Raw genomic sequence first — 20,000 nt, forward strand, 5'->3', positions numbered from 1 at the left:
TGCTGCCTTTGTAATGAATGACATCTGAACTGAATGGTTAGACTCTCTGGGCTTCTCTGGGATAAGGACGATAAATCGTAGGCCCCGTCTCACAAGCCTTTAATGTTCATAACCCTGTTGGACGCAAAAGAATCCACGCCGGCACTATTCGCAAAGAGTAGGGCATGGAGTTCCCGGTGTTGTGATCTATCCTCTGGGGTATATTGTGGTTGGGAGGCGTAAATTCTCGGAGATATTAGCTACACCAAGCTGCCGTAAAATCCGAGGGTAAAGTGGAGAAGGATGCGATAATGATGAGTCGCCATTGATAAATACGTGTTCCTTTTCATCACCATAACAGTGATCACATTGTCATGGATTTTAGTTTTTTTCAATGATTTTATTTTCTTAGTTGCCTTGTTGGGAATGCCTCAAAAGTTATCCAACACTGTCACAATCAGTTTTAAAAACGATTTATTGATCTCCCTCGTATTACAAGATTTTCTCATTCTTCTCTTTCTTTTCAACCGCTCCCTTTCAGAGACAACTCCCTCCATTCTGATTGGTCGTGTACATTCTCATGATTTCCGATGTAATTGTATAGATCGTTTTCACTGTCACGCAATAAAAAAATAAATCGAAAACCATCTAGTGGAAAAAGTCAAGAATTCGTGATGTTGTAGAAGATAAATGAAGAAGACACTTCTCCAAGTTTTAGGCCTGTGCGTTTCCCCAAACTTCAGATATTCGTCGAAATGTTTCGCAGAAATTTACAGAGCCCAGTGTGAAAACGCCATGTTGGTGCATATCTGTGGTGCACCAATATGGCGGCCGGAAAATAGTGTCAACATCTGTTACTTACTTTGGCTATCTAGGCGAGTGATCATCTGTACCGAACAGACAGCTATTTACCTAAGCACGTTTCCTAATGCTTTAAATTCTAAAAAGGCTCAAAACCATGAGATAAATATATATTTCTCAATAAACTCGATCGTCGCCTCGTGTCACGCACCGCTATAACTCAGAAATTCAAAATGCTCTGGTTTCCAAACGAAGCACGCTATTGAGCTTTAAAATTGCAAATGGATACAAATTTACCGCCTCTTATGCCTGATGAGGATAAAAACTTTCGTGGCTCTTTAGTTTTGGATTTTAGAAAATGATGACGTCACGTGAAAACGATCTATTGTCAACAACGATTTGACCCCAAGTTCTCAATTCACACATCACTTAACACTTCAAAACGACATTATCAAAATGGCATAACTATTGTCACGCAACCGACACAATTCCGACAGCCTTTCAAAGGATTGAGGTCATTTCGCCTGATACCTAATTCACCGAACTGATAACTAAAGGCCGGTGGTCGCCCGAATCATTCTTTAAAATGATTTTATAGAAAGCAATTGATATACCGTATTTACTAGAATAAGCACCGCCCTCGAATAACAGCTCCATTTGGGACAAAAAAGCAAATAAGCGCCGCCCCCAATAAGCGCCGCGGTCCCAATGCGGCGCTTACTCGAGGAATTTCTTCAAAAGTAACTGTAACACAGCATGGGGAATTTCTTAGCATCAAAACCAATCAGTTTTTAAAAACTATATATATATCGTAAACAATAGGGGTCTGGAACCTAGACTGAGAAAAATGATCTGCAGCAGTACGTGTCTAGACATAATGAAAAGTAATAGCTAAAACAGCAATAACTTCTCACTACTAATATTTACATTAAGGGAAGGCTTTAGCTCTTGAATGAACAAAGTCTCTTTAACTTTACAGTGAAAGTCAGTTTTTCCGGACGCTAAAATGTCAAAGTGATCCCATTTAATGTCGTGGCCAGTGGTTTTCACATGATCAGCAATGGCTGATGAATGGTCACTGTTAGATAGGCATCTAAACAAAACGATAGGCAAAACAAAACGAAGACTCCACGACAGAAAAACAGAACATTTCAAGGCCCTATCTAAAAGTGACCATTCATCAGCCATTGCTGATCATGTGAAAACCACTGGCCACGACATTAAATGGGATCACTTTGACATTTTAGCGTCCGGAAAAACTGACTTTCACTGTAAAGTTAGAGACTTTGTTCATTCAAGAGCTAAAGCCTTCCCTTAATGTAAATATTAGTAGTGAGAAGTTATTGCTGTTTTAGCTATTACTTTTCATTATGTCTAGACACGTACTGCTGCAGATCATTTTTCTCAGTCTAGGTTCCAGACCCCTATTGTTTACGATATATATATATAGTTTTTAAAAATTGTAACGGTCACTTTTGAAAATGTGTGTTGACTAGCATACGAAACGTCAAGTTTTATAAAAATGCGTTGGAATACAATGTTTATCACCGCTGTTTGTGTTATTTTCCTAATGAAGCTACGATGGCCTAAGAACAAGAGTTTATCAAAACCAATGTTCTTCAGTTCAAAGTGATTGTATTTTCACTGCTCGTCCACTAGGCAAAATGCCGTTAAGAGTCAAACACACAATAAACCGTCAGTAATTAAGCCTCAGCTTCTCGATGATTGGTGCAAGAATTGTAATCACGAACTTTGAAGCAAAGGTCGCCGGTTAAACATCCGTCACTGTCTGTATATGTATATGGTTAGACCTTCAATTTTTTACTAGCTCTTAGGGTGTGTTCGATTGACCGTATTCCAGAATAGGAATACTTGGAATAGAAGTTAGAAATCCTTCGCTTTTACGGAGATTCACATTAAAATTGTGAAACACCTGCTAAAATGATATTTCAAACATATATTTACTATCCTTGTTGCTTCAAAACGTCAGACATATCGTTTTAAAAACATCACTCCACGTATTCTTATTCCGGAATAGGGTCAATCGAACGCACCCTTAGTTTTGTTATTACGAGCGGGCGAACGGGCGATCGGTAAAACGACCGACTTGCTTTCAAAGCAAAGGGAATGGGGGATATAAATTGAAACTCTTTTTGGGTGCATTTCGTTTGCCACAAATTCCCCACGAAGAAGCTTTAGGGCAATTAAAGGGGAAGTGAAGGCAAAAAAAAGGTATTTTTATCTACACTTTAGACCATGCACAATAATGTTTTCAGCTCTTTTTCTGGCATATCCGTCGTTTTTCCACCTAAAAAAAAGTTTTCATTCCGATTTTCGGCCATCAACATTGCGGCTCAGAATGGAGGAGTCAGCGGTCATTTTTGCAGCTTATGACGTATGATAAGGGGAAGACATGCGAGAGCGCCCCATATAGAAGCAGTGTTTAGACTGATGTTTGTCGTGAATATTGAGTCCACGAAGAGACAACAAAACTACGAAGAAAATATCCCCATATCATACGTCACAGCAGGGTGCTGAGTTTAGTTTTTGAACCGGCACTGAGAAGGCAGAAACAGCGGGAAAAGCCCAACTTCGAACGTAATTTTCCCCCCAAAAAAAAACAGAAAACAAGAAGAAATAACCCCACACACTTAACTTTACTTATGTTAGGCTTTCCAAAAACAATGTTGGAAAAATTGCTGATTTTGACCTTCATTTCTCCTTCAAAAAACAAATTGCAATTATTTCGCATGTTTTCCTGGTCTAAAACGAGTCAAAACACGAGCTCTTAACATAAGCGGATCGTTGAGAGGAAAAAGTCAATTGATGACTGCACGGGCAAACTCGGAAAAATCAAAGGAGAACTGTGAAGAAGTCGTGGATACATTCCTTACAAAATCAATCAATCAATCGTTTATTTACCCACGTAATATGCAGTGAGCTAAAAAATTTGTTCAAAATACGTACGTGCTAATATTAAATAGCCTTAAAATATAACGTCTATGTAACAACCAGGTTTATATATGTATTAAAAAGAAAAAAAAAGTGAAACGTAAAATACGCAACTACAAATGACACAGTATAAGGGTTAAAATGTCCACTACACAAAGTAAAAGTGGAATTAAAATGATTTGCTCTTAATCAACTTCGCAAACGTAGATAGATTTCCTTTCCTTACGTCGGGTTCAAGCGAGTTCCAGATTTTAGAGGCTTGGTAAGTGAAAGAGTTCTTCATCTAGTTAGGGTCAAAACTTGGCATAGTAACTAAAGGTTAACACCACTACCTCTTAAGTTATAATTTGAGTCTTTAAAACTAAAAAAAGTCACGGATATACCTACAATCATAGACAAAAGTAGTTGGGAAGGTTATGTAAATGACCACACCAGAGCTGTATTTCAACCTGCTTCTGTTAAAGCTGAAAAGAAATAGTTTCACTTTCTCTTACATAGCCCCCCACCCCCTATTCAATGTTGGATGGTAACTCAACTATTTCCCACTGAAACCATTCAGTTTTGCACAACATTGAAGGAGGGGGGAGGGGAGAGAAGCAATGAAGACTTCAAGTGCTAACCTTCCCAACAGTTTTGTCTAGGATTGTATGAGAGTAGGAAATCTGCTTTGAACGCTTATAACTCTCGTGGTATTTGATATGTGGCTTCCATTTCTTATTCTGGACATGTTCTTATAATGTACTTTCCAATGCATAAATAAAATCTCACAATACTGAAATTTGGTTAAAATAATCGTTTCAGACTTGCGTGACGCTTCACAACGTTACTCCAAAATCCGTTCTGTTGGGGAAGTGTTTACTAAGAATGCCATAAAAAACACATTTTTGTTGTTTGATGTTTCGTATGCGTTAAAAGATAGCTTTCTTTTTTGGAGGATGTTGGAATAATGCCAAAAACTGTTTTATTTCAATCGATTTAGCAAGAAATGGTGCGAGCAGTGCGAGAGCACTTACATTACTCCCGACTGACACCACTCCCTACATTACTCCATTTTCGAAGCCCAAAATAATGCCTTTACAGCACAGCTACAGATAAATTATTGAAACTGGAGTGTAAAGGGTTTCAAAGGAAATAGTAGTAGGACTTTTCATGGTCATTTCAGCTTTATTTTAAGTAAACTGCAACATTCTTCCATAAAGAGAGCTTAAATTGAAATAACGTATCTAATTAACCTTTGTGTATACATGGTTTCAATGGAGTAATGTTGAAAATAAGTAGATACAATAACTTTTGTCCATTATCAGAAATACATTGTACGTATTCCAGTATGCTTTACATCAGTATAAGTTATTGTTGCAAAATGTCACATTCATTGGGCATATATTTCGCATTTTCTTATGGAGTAATGTCATGGAGTACTGTTCACATACATGTTTACTGTTCCCAAAATAGGTCAATGATTGACAGGCCATCCTACTCACGCTACTGGTGCAAAAAAAGTAATCACTGTTAATTTACTTATTTAATGTGACTCTGATTGAAATGCACATGACGTTTTTAAAAGGCGCTGCTCTCAACTTGGCAAAGTGCAACTGACGTCCGCCATTGTAAGAGTTTAGTCCGTGAACTCGTTTGACCTTTCAAGACCAGATTTTTGGCTTTAATTAACTATCATTTAGTCTCCTCCCCTTTCTGTTCATTTACGGAGGAATTTTCATCATATTATTTCCTCTACAGTTTAATACCATGTAATAAATGTCACACTAAAAAGGGTCCAGACGGTTGCTGAAGTAGTTTAAATCGCTTTAATCCAGTGGTCGAGAATACACAATTACTGAACACCGAGATCGACCAGTTCTACCAAACACGTGTTGTTTTTTCAACCGATTCCTTCACTATATATCAAGCACGAAATGTCCCATTACAACCAAAGAGACACTAATGCAACATGACGTCCTAACACATGTATGAAAGTTGAAAACTTGCCTTACTTTTAACCAGATAAACGCCTAAAATTCATGATAACATGGCAAAAAGCAGTTAAATGTTAAAGCAAGCACTAATTGTGTTTGTTTTTCAAAGGCACTGTAAACGCTAAGAAAAAAGTCGTCTTTCCAATTTAAGACCACACCCAGAATTTTCAGACAATTGTAGGTCCGTTGCAGAATAAAGATTTAGAAAGGAACAAAAGCGAACCGCATATTCTCCTACGTTCTAGAGTTTTCATGTTCACAATCCAAATTAATTCATGATATGAGATATTTTTACCGTAACCTAAAATATATCTCAAGATGTAAAAGTTAGCGTCCCCAAGACGACTTGCTTGCACGTTGCCAACACCCAGTAAGAGGGGACTGCAGTATTCTAACTGCGGCAAAACAAAGGAGTTGTAAAGACTTATCATATCCTCGGTTGAAACAAAACGCCTAATGCGTCTTAGCGCTGCAGATTTAGCATATGCGTTCTTGAGTTGCCCTGCTATATGATAATTAATTAAAGGTTAAAAGGTCCAGTGTGATCCCAAGAATTCTCATGGATTCTTGGGTCCCCACGTTGATACCGTTTAGAACAGTGTCGCATTTATACGAACATGACCCCAAGGGCAGTGCCTTAAGAAGGAGATGATTCTCATCTAACTAGGATGACAATAAGCTAAGCTCAGAGTTCACAACAAACTGCAGCACGGTAGGGGAAGTATCCGAATAATAACCTGCAGTATCATCTGCGTAAAGCCTTAAAGACATATGAGGAACCAAAAAGTTCAAATCTTTAATAAATATGTTAAACAAAAGAGGCCCCAAAAAGTAGTAGGAGTTCTGTTGCGATCAGTTGCTTTCTGATCTTTTTAGGAATTCGTGTTTGATTTTATCTAAAAAAAAATGTAGCCTGTTCCAGGCTCCCAGATAGTCGACAAAACCAAAAAAACTGCGTGCGAAAAACGAGTGGGGCCTCGACCCAAGCCCCACTCGTTTTTCGCACGCAGTTGTTTTCGTTTTCTCGACTATCTGGGAGCCTGGAACAGGCTAAAAAGAATACGTTATCATTGGCATGCTACACCAGGTCATTTTCAAATATCTGAAGGGTCTTCAACTATGTCAACAGCTACGAATGCCTCAGTTTGCATAAGTAAAAACAAGGATTGTTTCCAAAACTTTTCTACCTTTAAAAGGATCATGAAACATGCTGTAAGAGTATTTAGTTGCATTTTATAGATGCAAAAGAACCAGGTGAAAATAATCACCAACCGGTGTTTTCGGCTACTTTAAACTTTTTACGAGCTTTTTAAAAGCTTATGAAGTACCAGAGGATAGCCATTTAGCTAGGAAAGAATGAATTCGTCTTTGATTCTTATCGTAAAGGAATGCTTCACTGTTCAACTACAACACGGTGATACCGAAAACATCTGGATATATCTCGACTTTGTCTTTTACATTTAAGCGCCTCTTAAATATGCTACAAGTATACCTTATAGGTATTGAATTCGACTGAGTGATTGACAAATTTGCATATTCTGACCCCTAACGATAGTCACTTATACCCTTCGCATATCCACGACTAAAAATCGAACCTATGACCGTTGCGTTACATAATTAAGTTTCCTGGAAGCGAGGCCATTCAAGCGCATGGTAATTTCACAAGTGGTGTCAAAAGGAGTGTGACTAATGTGCGAGCCTGCGAGCCGGAGCCGCGAGCCGCGAGCCACGATCGCGAGCCTATTTTTGCGAGCCACTTTTTTTGACGTTTTTTAGATATTTAAAAATGTAGAACACTTGCCCACTTGTTACTGAAGACTTACCTGGCTATCATTATCAAGATGATCGGGTCAATTGAAGCTTGCACAGTATTTACGCGATCAATTTTAACAAGAGACTTCTTAGATAGATTTTTTTTCCTGCGCCAGGAAACCAATGAAGAAAGATGATTCTCACAAACATTACTGTCAGTTAACAGAAAGGGACTCTATACAGCAATGAATTATTCGAAAACTTAATAAGGATCCAGTCTGCAGTATAGCCCTTCAGTGTCCACACGCTCACTGGGCGGTAAGTACTTCATGCATCCGTACTTAGGCACCAGGCCAGGTTTTCAGTCCGAGATGGCTCCGAAAGTGACAAAAGCTCCTGCTATTTGGAAAAAAGGCTCACTTTGGCGAAAAGAAATTCAGATAGTTTGGAATAATTTTGGGAAGCAGAGCCTGAGTTTTAATGTCTGATGCATTTAACATCGCGCAACATTTTGAGAAGTGGGCACCACGGAAACAGGACTGAAAAATACGGCAATGAAAAAAGGTACGTTACTTCATAATTTCAGAGGGCCCGGCCATATCGGCAGATCGTTAAAACGCTGTTATGCACTTTTTTGGATTTTTTGGCAGGAATCATTTGAGGATCGCAAAAAGAGGCTCGCGGCTCGCGGCTTGTGGCTCGCGGCTCGCGGTTCAAGGTTCGGGCTCGCAGGCTCGCAAAATAGCCTCCCCCCGTTAAAAGTCTTTCGGCACTTTTTTAAATCCACCCTTGCCAACTGAGAAATAACGGAAGAATCACGGTTTCTGTGGACTAGAATTTTCTTACCTGTTACTTTCAGAGTCCGCGAAGCTTGTCAGAAATGATTTGAACAAAGCTGGGCTCACTCCGTTGCTTATGCTCTGCATGAGATGAAATGAATTGTTAACTAAAGTAGCGAGAAAAGATGAAGCCTCGTGGCTAGTAAAACACATCATAAGCGGGACTTTTATGAATTTTCCTTGCTGTCGCAAATTCGTTGGTGTATCATGAAGAAAATTGCTATCCACGACCGGTGCAAAGTTAATTTCAAGAGTAAGTCTTTGAGGGATTAACTGTGCGGCAGTGTGAACCTCCGTGGCTGTTTTCCCACGTATGCAATCCACCATAATGTTGTGATTGCTGCTTGGACAGCTTAGCTTATGAGCAAGTTCTTTAGTGGAGCGAAGGCCAAAAGAACTTGGCTGAGTCGCGAAGGGGCTCAAATCCACCCCGCTCTCTGCAATTGCTTGCTGAAAAAGATCTTTAGACAGAGGAGATAACAGGTGAAGGCCAACACTAGATCCACCAGCGCTTTCCCCAAATATTGTCACTTTGTTTGGATTTCCGCCAAAATTGGCAATGTTCTCCTTGACCCACTTAAGTGCTTCCACCTGATCAAGCATTCCGAAATTTCCAGGAGCTGCGGAATCTCCTGTCGTCAAGAATCCAAACGGACCGAGGCGATATTGAATTATCACGACTACTACTCCCTGAAGGGCGAGAATGTCGCTCTGAAAGGCAATAGCCGATCCAAACTGGTATCCCCCACCATGAATATAAACCATCACCGGTAAACTCGAGCTGACGTTCGGGGAATAGACATCAAGATACAGACAATCTTCACTGTAAGAAAAATTCAAGGCGAACATTCTCATGAAACTATCGAAAAGCTTGCCTTGAATGCATACATTTCCATGCTTCTTGGCCTCGTGAACATTAGGTATCCATGCTGGAAGAGGTTGTGGCGCTTTAAACCTCAACTCGCCAGTCGGCGGTGCAGCAAAAGGAACGCCTAAAAATTTGCTGACATCTTTGAACGGACCTGAGACATTCGGATACGAAGCTTTGAAGCCTTCGATATCTCCGTACTTTGTTGAGACTGTCACTGAGCAAGCCAAAGGCAAAAATGCAAAGAATAAGAACTTCTCCAGTTGAGACTTCGACATCACTGCTTCTCTTCGAAACGTGCACCTTCAAAGCTTGTTTCACTTTGATGCGCTATTAGGGTAAGTGCGCTAAATAAAACTAGTTCAAGCACCTTTCAGAAGCACTAAAACGATATATTCTGCAGTCAAGTCATGTAACTTTGAACTATATCGCTGACGTCACTCGAGTGATGACATATGCAAACCGAACCACTACCTTCGTAGCTGTTTCGTAAAGTGTTTTCAACGCATTTTCGTGGTGTTCCCACAAAACCTATACAAAGACTTGAAGCAAGTATCTGATGCTGAGGGTTTTTTAATTACTAGACTGGTAATCAATGCACTATTATGTGATGTAAATTTAGTCGAGATTTATTAAATATGTTTAGTTTATGTTTACGATAACTGTGTACGTACCGCAATGGCTTGTCACGCGTTCCGGTCACGGGCCGGGCTCCCGGGGTTTTTAAACTGAAGTTGACCAGACATACACTTCGAGTATTCTTCGAGTACACTATAAACTGAAGCAGCCAGCAAATAATTGAGTAAATACAGTGAAATATTTTATTAACCGAACATTGCATTACAGTCAAATCGAGATAAAAATAGTTATTTAAAGAACAATGCTAAACATATTCAACAATCGAAACACCGGAAAGCGGGCCGGAAAGTCATTACAAATAAAAAGTTATGACAATTTGGCCAGATCGTGGGATCCTATTACTTGACCGGGATAACTTGACACCAGATACCAAGAGCTTTGATTTCTGTGGTAAGTTTCTTCGCTTCAACTGGAGCAAGCAGCAATTTCAGAGATACTGGCACGTTAATCCCTCCACCTTTTTCCATCGACCGTTTTGATCATCGAACGGTTTTCCTGTGACAATACTGTGAGGTAGGAAACAATTAAATGTAGTGTAATATTCACCATATGAAACCCTGCGGGAAACACGTGTAATAAAAAACAAGTATGGGAAGGAAGGTTTACATACCATTTTGAGTTACTCAGTTGTCTCGCTAAAAGCCAAAGGGGGGCCACAAGTTCTCGTTGCAAATGTCCAAGCTGCCCTCTCTTGTCGCAAAACTTGAAAGCTCTACCTTTTGATCCGATCTTGCTTTTAATTTCAAATTCCTCCCCAATGTCCACATCAAACAAGCACTCTTGGTATCCTTTCACGAGGCAACTTATAATAACTCTCACTTCCTCGCTGTTTTGTTTTGAGAGAGCCGGTGCTGCGGACATTTTCACTGATACAAATCCGCGGTTGTATAGGCTCTGGATTGCGCGCACGGATTTAATGGTGGCCGAGTGCAGAACCGGATAAAGCAATTTGATCCTTTATTATATTTAAAAGCCAATCGCTCAGAGCAATATTACTATTACCATCAACTGTTAATTATTGACCGCTGCAAATTACACTTGTTTCCCTCACGGATTTCCTAGCAATGAGAGAGGTCGAATTTCGACAATCTGACAATTCACCCATTCAGTTGAAATTCAACGATCCGGTCTCCCTCTAAGATTGTCCATAAGGAAACCGATTTTGTTCATCACTATTACAGCAACATGGGAAAAGATAAAAGAGGTATTTCGCGAGGCCAGTGTTCTTTGTGCGACTGCGATGAGTTCCAAGCAGTGGAGTACGCTGTGACTATTGTGGTCACACCCCAATGGACCACCTCCCATCGGAGCCGGTAACAAAGAGGCCAAGAGCTGATAATTCGCTTCCAAAGCAGGACAAGGTCGTCGAAATTCAACTGCACCCAGCCGATCAACCAAGTTCTTCAAAGTCCATGGACAATGAAAATGGATCCAAAGAAAGCGTTAAAATTATTGACCTTGAATGTGAGGCACCTACTGGAGTGCAAACAACAAGCAATGATGGTGCGTCCGAGAAAGCGGCAGAAATGGGAGTTTTGCACACCGATCCCGACAACACTGACAATGAGGTGAGAAGTTTGGAGAAGCGAGTAGATTCTCTAGCGTCAGATAAAGAGGTCTTTGAGATTCGAGGAAGAAATGGAAAAATAGTGGCTTTCTGCAGCATATGCACGACAACCATTGGTACGGGTGAAGCTCACCAAGGCCTCTTCTGTATCAGACAGCATATGGCCACCCAAACGCATAAGACTAACTTGGAAATCACTCACTCCAGAGAGAGCAAAATTCCTCTAGCGATCCAAACCCTCCAAAGGGAAATTGATGAGCAGTTCCCGCGGCAGGTTGTATCCAGAAAGAAGTCGGTTGTTTGTCGTACAGGTAAAGCAGAGCTACTGCTATCGCACAAAGCCGCGCTAAACAACGTAAGGTAGCACGTCAATAGCACAAGCCACCAACAAAAAGTAAAGAAATTCGGAAAAGCAGCGACAAACGATATTTCTTCGTTCTTCACGAAGAAAGGGGAATCCGTGGAGAATTCCGGTTGATCCAGGCCAGGGAAACAGCTTTGTCTTGGATACTATAAAGAAACTACTGTATATAAACTAGACAATCAGTCTGTAATTATGAAACCTAGACTTCTGCTTGATGATTTAAAACCTGGAGAAGATGAAGGAAAAGTGTCATGGTATCCAGAGCCACACGTTATTGTTCATATGATAAACCTGATGAAGCAGGGTACGTAAAAATTAAGGTGACTCTTAGAAGTGCGGATTGCTCGCGGAGCGGCGATTCGGGAGCCTTTGAAGATGAAATGTGTGCAGCCGGTACAAATATACCGAAGTTGAAGTCTTTCAAGAAGCGTTTGATGCGACGATTGGAGAAGACTGACGAGAAAAGAGATACGTTACGGATTAGGAATGACTATCTCTCTGCTGAAGAAATGAAGCAAAAATTGAATGACCAGAAGCAAAAGCTTGACATGAAGGACTCTGCAATATTTTTTATGTCTGCCAAAAATATACGACTAAGAATCCGATCTAGAACAATCAGAGAAAAGTTAGCAGAGTTTGCCCGACGTGGCTCGATGAAAGCCGTTTGTTATAATTTACAAAAGGCTGCTGACAATGGACTTCTTGAGGACAGAAACACTCTGAAAGGATTGTTAGAGACGGTATCTAAGAACTTTCATGTCAAGAAAAATGGCAAACGATATCAGCCGCCATTTAAATTGTTTCTGGAAGTGTTGTTGTTGTGGGGAGGACCCAGAATTGCCAATTTTGTCGCGTTAAATCTTGGAGGGCCTGAGATCCACTCCATTTATCGTTGGCGCAACCAGCATCGTACAGAGTTAGATGGGGGCATCAAGGAAACTAACTTTAAGCAGTTGAGTGTGCTTTACAAGGAAGTTATGACTAGAGGGAAAGTGGGTCCAATTCCTGTACTGGCAGCTGAAGACGAGACAGGCATCATTGGCCAGATTTCATACAACCAGAGAACGGATAAGCTACTTGGATTCTGCGGAGTTAAAGGGACTGAGCACAAATGCTTGGACTATTTCACAGTGTCTGTTGGAGATGGAGAGGAAGGCAACAAAAGTATCGTCAACGCACTCGAGCAGTGCAAGATCGGTACATATGGAAGAGCTATCTTGTTAAATCCTCTTCACCCAAAGCTACCCAGAATTGCAGTCCTCACGATGCCAACCTGCAACAAATTTGATCACACATTTGTTTATCGCCAGTGGCAGGACTTGGAGCGGCTTTACGAGCAAGAGCTAAAGCCGATTATGGGTCCCTTGATTGGCCATAGCTCAGACGGGGATTCCAGACGAAAAAAAATTATGTTGCAGCTTGCCACAGTCACTGCTGGTAGCAGATTTCAACCGATTCCTCGTAACGAAGGGTTTGTTTTTTCATGCAGGAAGGAATGAAGCGGGAATGACTATGTGATCCATGACATGTGTGACCAGGACTTTATCCACAATCACAAGAAGCTATTGAATCCCCTGGATCACGCTAATCGCGTTCTAATGATGGGAAACTTCCTGGTCCACATGAACCACATCCAGCTGGTCTATGAATCTTGTCCTGTCCTTGATCATGGTTTGGGGCTTGGTGATATTGATCGTCGGGATAGACAAAACTGGAGATCCGCCCAGAAGTTGACATTCCCGAAAGTTCGGCAATGCATCCAAACGCTGATCGATGGCACTCTACTGGGTACTCGCCCTAATTGCCCACGCCCACGTTGCTGGGAACGCAGACTTACCTTCAGGTTGTGTGGTATTATCTGGAAATCTTCTGTATCGAAGAGGCGTCACTGTCGACGAGAATCAGGTATGCTGCAATTGTGACCCATTTCTTGGCAATTTGGCGAAACTCGGTGTACCAAGTTGGCAACAAATTTCATTACCAGAGAAACGTACATTGACGTACTGCTATCTTGCCACTTCGCTGTTATGCTGATTTGTTACATGAGGGACAACTTCCCCCAACAAGAGTGTCGCCTGGACCTCTCTGGATCTGATCTGGTTGAGGACTTTTGGAGCAAAAACGGCCAGTGGGTGGGAAATCACCATAATTACAACTACGCTGATTTGAGAAGAAATTCTACCCACATGATCCGTCTGGAAGAAATTCGTGTCAACCCATCAGCGCCAGAATTCGCGAAGCCGCACCCCAAACAAGAAAGTATTTGGCCACAGCAGTACGAACGACCCCTGAATAGGCCTGATCTCAGGGTTTATCCTGAATTTGGTACAGAGTTAGAGGAGTGGTCAGAAGGCTTTGAGATTGCTAGGCGCTTAGCGAGGTTAGTTGGAATGACACCGGAGGGTGACGGAAATGATCATGGAGATGACGATGGTAGTGATGGTCACGATGGTGGTGGTACAGACAACTGGTTTTGGCGCCCATTTGATTTTCCGGGTAACGCCTTTACTGAAGCCCCTGATGACAAATGCAGCCTGCCTACGTCTAGTGATGAAGAAGAAACTAGTCTTCTTGGACCAGATATCTCAGGTAAGTGAAATTAGTTTTTGGTGTAGGAAAACAATTAAAATTATGCTGAATCAAAGTGTCGCACTTGATATACCAGGCATTGAAAATTTACAAGAATTTTGATCTAACGTGCCTATTGCACACTACAAAGAAAACATTCTTAAATGGTTCTATCGAGGGTTTTATAATCCATGGTTAGAATATGAACGGGAAAGACGCATTCATTTTACGCCCTGCAAGGAAATTAAAACTTTGTGATTCTTCTCACAGTTCCATTTCTCACAAAACCACGTTCTAATAAAAAGTTTGCACTTGTAACAGAAGATTAACTTTGGCATAGAGGATAAAACTGTTAGCTTTTGGTAACCTGGAAGGAGTCTTTTGCTACATATTATTCAAGGCTGAGCGGAGCTTAACATAAATTTATATTGTTTTGTTAGAAGACCTGTTACAACACAACAAAGAAGACAACGGAATGCACTCCCTGCTTGAAGGTCTAGACCACATCGATAATCCACATGAAGATCTTGAACATCCTCTATCCTTATCGTCTGAACAAAGGCAGCTGCATCACCCGAGAGTCACCATTCCTGAAACAGGAGGCAAAATATACAAAGCAACTCTGGTGTCTCTCTTGAATGAGGATCCACAATTATCCCATGATAGGTACAAAATTTTGTCTGCTTTAAAACGCTAGGGAAGTCTTAGTCACGTCAACTAAATCTAATGTTTAACTGAAATTAAAGCATGAATAATAGATATATGGTATTAATGTTAAATCTTATCCTTTGAATTAACCTTTTTAGACTGGTGAGAGTTCGCCAACGACAAGAATATCATCGTGGAACAAGCATGATTGCTGGCAGGAACAGAAGCCCCAACAGCACAGGAGTTGCTTTGTTCGACGATTACTCTGTTGTAGACAGGCACAGTCAGTCTTTCTTCATCGGGAGTCTTTCTCGCATGGTGCACGCAGGCAGTCATGGGAGGCAAGAATATAAGCGCCCTGTGGCCTATGACGATCCAAAGAGGGAATCTATAACCTGCTATTTTCAAGTTTATCAAAACGTCCAAGAGAATGTTCATGATGGCTTCTACAAGATAGGTGCCTCGGAGTTACGCCAATTACCATTTACTGACATCTTAACACAAGTCAATCTGACTGTGTCCGAAGACGGAACCCTTCGTGTGCCTGACGACGAGCTGGCTGAAATAACAAGTGGTGTAGCAAGAGTTTTTGAGTCCCAACCAAGACGACGACGTGCTACCACCACCACATCTGCCCCTCGTACAGAGGGAGAGCTGTCGCACCCACTCACGCTTGATGAAGGAATCGTGAGGCTTCAAGTCCGACCAGAGGAACAAAGTGATGGGGAGCCGCAGAGATCAACTAGAGTACGAAATGTCCTATAGGCTAGTTAGGCTAATTAACACAAAGACAAAAGAATAATTTGTTGGCGGCCATTTTTGCATTTGGTCAATTATATACTCCATGTAAGGAGCATCCCTTGTTCACATAGTCCAATCAGAAATCGGCTTCTGATTTGAACAATGATCCGCGCCTTTTCAAAACAAGTTCGGCTATCGGGTTCAATCCATTATTGCATTCTTAAAACGGCTAGCAGATTCAATAATCAAATTCAATCATTAGATTCAATAATCAAATAATCAATTCAGTATTGCATTCTTGAAACGACTGGTGGGTTCATCAATATTCAAATGATCAATTCATTAATGTATAATCTTGAGGCGTACGCTTCACTTAGTTTGACTGTAATTGATCACCTGCTGTGTTATAGGACAGCAATTGCTAACTGTATGTTTTAAAAGTTGCTCAGCTCAAACTTTAGTTGCAAAATGACTGGTACTTGGGATGTAGCTGAAAGTTTCAGTAAAAAGTGTTTATTTGTGTAAATAGTTATTAAGTAAAAAAGTAAATAATTTGATTACATTGTAATATGATCATTGTCCTATAAGACAGTAATTAGATCGTGTATTTTCTATTATATACCCGGAATATACACAACATTTAAGCTATTCAGCCCAGAATTAAATTGCTGGGATTTTGGATATGTTTCATAGTTCAAGTAAATAATGATGATTTATGTAAATATTCATATGATCAACTGCTGGACTAATACACAGCGATCAATTCAAATTCCTGTTTTTTTCTTTTATTCGAAGGTTACAGTTTGTAAAATACATTAGTGTTTTGTTCCTATAGATAGCATACTAGTCACCATAAGGTAAGGATGTATTCTGTAGTTATGATGGCACATTATGTAACCCGTGTTGTGGAATTCTGAGCTCAAAACTTTGACATGCAGTCTTATAACCTACCTAATAAAAGAAGATAAACATTGCCTTTAACATTGGTCTGAACTAACGAAATAATTATAAGGCAAGTCTGCACCAGGGTATTGATTTTAGGGTCAGGTCATAAATAGGGTCGGGAAAATCGCAGATTTTGGTCATAAATAGGGTAAGGGTTTTGGGAAGCGGGCCGCACACCCCTACCCAATTTTTCTGGGAGTACCCCCCCCCCCCTCCCCCCGGGTAATCAATGCACTATTATGTGATGTAAATTTAGTCGAAATAAAAGAAACTACTAAGATATCTGTTTACCAACAGTGCTGACATATGCAAACAATTCGTTTTGTGGTGTTCCCATATAAACCTATACAAGAACTTGAGGCAAGTATAACTGATGCTGAGGGAGGAGGGTTTTTTAATTACTAGACTGGTAATCAATGCACTATTGTGTGATGTAATGTTATTCGAGATAAAGGAACTAATCTGTTTAACAACAGTCTTGGAATTCCAAGTCTTTTTAATGTTCACACCACTGGAAAAATGGCGGCTCGTAACGCTCCGTTTGGCGCATAAGAAAGAATAATGTCATTAGAGACGACATCTATTGAAATACTGTGTTTTTGTCATTAAAATGTGCCAGCTACGAGAACAAAAGAATCCTTTGTTCGGGGTTAGCCAATGAGTCTCTGGTATATTTCAAGCACGCGCAATAGTGCAATTAGTCTTCTATTTTTTCTTCAACAAGAGGCTACGATTAAGCTAAACTCGGGCCTGCAAAAATACAGTGGTGTATGGCTAATTTAGCGCTAACGAAATGAAAAGAGAGAAGTCTGTCTTGCTTACATCGGACTTACATTGCGCTTCTCGTGATGTTTGATGCGTATGTTGTGAATACCCGAACCTGGGTTATCTTCACTACAGATGACGATAATGACCACTGCACCATGGAAACGAGGTGAAAATAGTGTATTTATTCCAAAATGGCTAAACACATTGTTTTTCGCTGATCGACGCGTATTTTTGCTCAGTGTTTGAGAAAGGAACGCTAGTCGAACGGTTTAAGATGAGAAATTTCTGAAATGACTCGTCGAAACATCATAATTTTGCCTAAAAGGGGCTATGTCACGCAAAATGATGTACCTTCGGGACACTCAAAATTCCCAAAAAGTAGAATAAAACATTGCAATAACTACTTTAAACTGTTAAACAACATAAAAGAAATACAGCAATGGGAAAGAGAAGCAAGGATGGACATAGATGGACAAGATTGAAACGGATTGCATTTGGGTAATCTTGAAAAAGGTCGGCCCGACATTTTTCAAGTTTGTGACAAAGGTCGTTTTGGCTCAGAATCATCTTGTTTGCGATGTAACAACAACTTTGTATAAGTAAAGGAATTCCACATTTCCGTTGTCGAGTTTTAAACGCGTGAGTAACTAAAGATTTCCTTTAAACACCCTAAATAGCGTGACATAACCCCTTTAACAATGTCGGGAGAAATTAGCCCGGTAAGATGTGTTAACGAGTCATAACCATGGCCGGATATTGCATTGCCTGCACGAAAACACAAAAACTCCTTTACGGTCGTGCACACAATTCTACCCTCTGTCGCGTAGTCGACTGCGTCTGTGGTTTGGTCATCGCGATTGCCTCTGAATAAGGAGATAGCAAGTTCAAATCCTACTTGGGCTGCCTTTTCTGAAAAGTGTCTACGAGGCGAAAGAATCTTTCTAGGCAATGTCCCCACAAAGGTTGAACTTACAATATGCAATGTTTTAAAAACATTTTTAAATAAATCGTACCGTGTATTCATGATTTCTGTATTGAATTTAACTTTCATTTTGCATTTACCTGTTCATCCACGCTTTTAGAAAGGTGCTACATACCACGTGCTTTGATTTATTAAAAGCACCCCTGAGGCAGCTGCTTAGCCTGTGTACTTCCGCTACCTCCGCTCGCTAGGGGAAGAGGCGGATGAATACAAGCGAGTAGCTCCTATACTGGTGTTTACGTGCAAGTGAGCTCCTAGTAATACGATGAAATGTGGATGACCTCCGTATATCTTTAATCAAATATGTTCGAGCAAGTTTCCTTCTTTCTCTGCTTTTATATAAAATAGACGTCTTAGCTTTTTCTCTGTAATTCTGTTCGGTTCGCCGTCACGTCTATAGACCTTATTCATAAATGGCGGTCTCATTTATAATTCTTTTGTCCACGTGCAAATTAGCCTACCAAGCCTCATTTTAAAGCAAGAATTCTTTTCAATTCACTGTATGGTATCGAGGCTTAGTAGGCCAATTTGCACTTCGACAAAAGAATTATAAATTGACCGCCATTTATGAATAAGGTCTATGTCGATACACACAACAAACTTTTGCGTTTCTCCCTTGGAATCGAGTCTTTATTGTCATTGACAATAACTATACAGCTTTTCAAACTACATCACAACTATTTTCTGAAGAGCTGATCAAAATCTTGTAAAGCAAGACGCCTATAAAGGCGTATCCGTGGGATGCACAAACAATTAACACTAATTCTCCAGTTACAGTGAACTTCAACTACAGGTGAACTTCGGAAAATGGCGAGAGATTACCAGAAAGATAAATCTGTAATTTAACTTAAAGTTGTGTGTTGTAGAAACTCTTATTATTAATGTTACTAAATTTGCAAATGCAAACAACGAAGCCCTATTAGGGGTTATCAGGATATGGGATTTTTTAGTATCTTTATTTTTTTGAAAGAGACTTCAAATCCCGCAATTTTACTTGCTTCCTTAATTCCGTTCATCAAAAAATTACAAGATCAGTTCTAAATCATCCGAAAAACTTATTACAAATCACAGTTCAACAAATTATCATCCCGTGTTCGAAGTCCGGTTCCGTAATCTTTGTTTAGTTCCTTGCAAACTTAATCTGTCGTGGTGAAGACAAAAAGAATTGTTCCTTGGAAACGGTTTAAATCTGCCGTGGCGAAGACAAGAAGACAATATCCGTACTCCATTTCTCTCAATGCTCAAAAATCTAAAATCCCGTAATTGCGTGTTCTATAGTCCAGTCCAACAATTTCATAATCTTACTTTCAGTATTGGAGTAACTTGGTAGCAAACGTTCCACAATGACTTGAAATCTCGTTAAGAAAAGAAGCTTAAATCCAGTAGTCCAGTCCGGGTTTAAATCGCCAAAACTCTCTCTATCATCGATTCAAAACTCAACAAAAGCTACAAGTAGTAAATAGTTTTCAGAAACTACAAAAGTTCGTCATGATTCTACGCTCGAGCTGAAAAAAGAAACTATCAAAAGCGAAACCAAAATACCCTTGTGATCGCTTATCGAGAGAACAGACACAGCCGAAATTGTTCTGTGTCTGCCACATACGGTCCTGAAAA

The 20,000-nt window shown here is 40.3% G+C and overlaps 1 protein-coding gene across 1 annotated transcript in view; it reads right to left on the minus strand.

Moving 5' to 3' along the window:
* The window catches only part of LOC138052970 (neuroligin-4, X-linked-like), a 10,676-nt gene extending 1,073 nt beyond the window's left edge, over window positions 1-9,603 (minus strand). The window contains exon 1 of the mRNA XM_068899598.1: window positions 8,304-9,603. Coding sequence (XP_068755699.1) covers window positions 8,304-9,442 — 1,139 coding nt within the window. The 5' untranslated portion in view covers window positions 9,443-9,603. The remainder of the gene's footprint in view (window positions 1-8,303) is intronic.
* Between the last annotated feature and the right edge of the window lie 10,397 nt (window positions 9,604-20,000).

This window comes from Montipora capricornis, chromosome 1 (genome assembly GCF_036669925.1).
Source record: "Montipora capricornis isolate CH-2021 chromosome 1, ASM3666992v2, whole genome shotgun sequence".
Lineage (NCBI taxonomy): Eukaryota > Metazoa > Cnidaria > Anthozoa > Scleractinia > Acroporidae > Montipora > Montipora capricornis.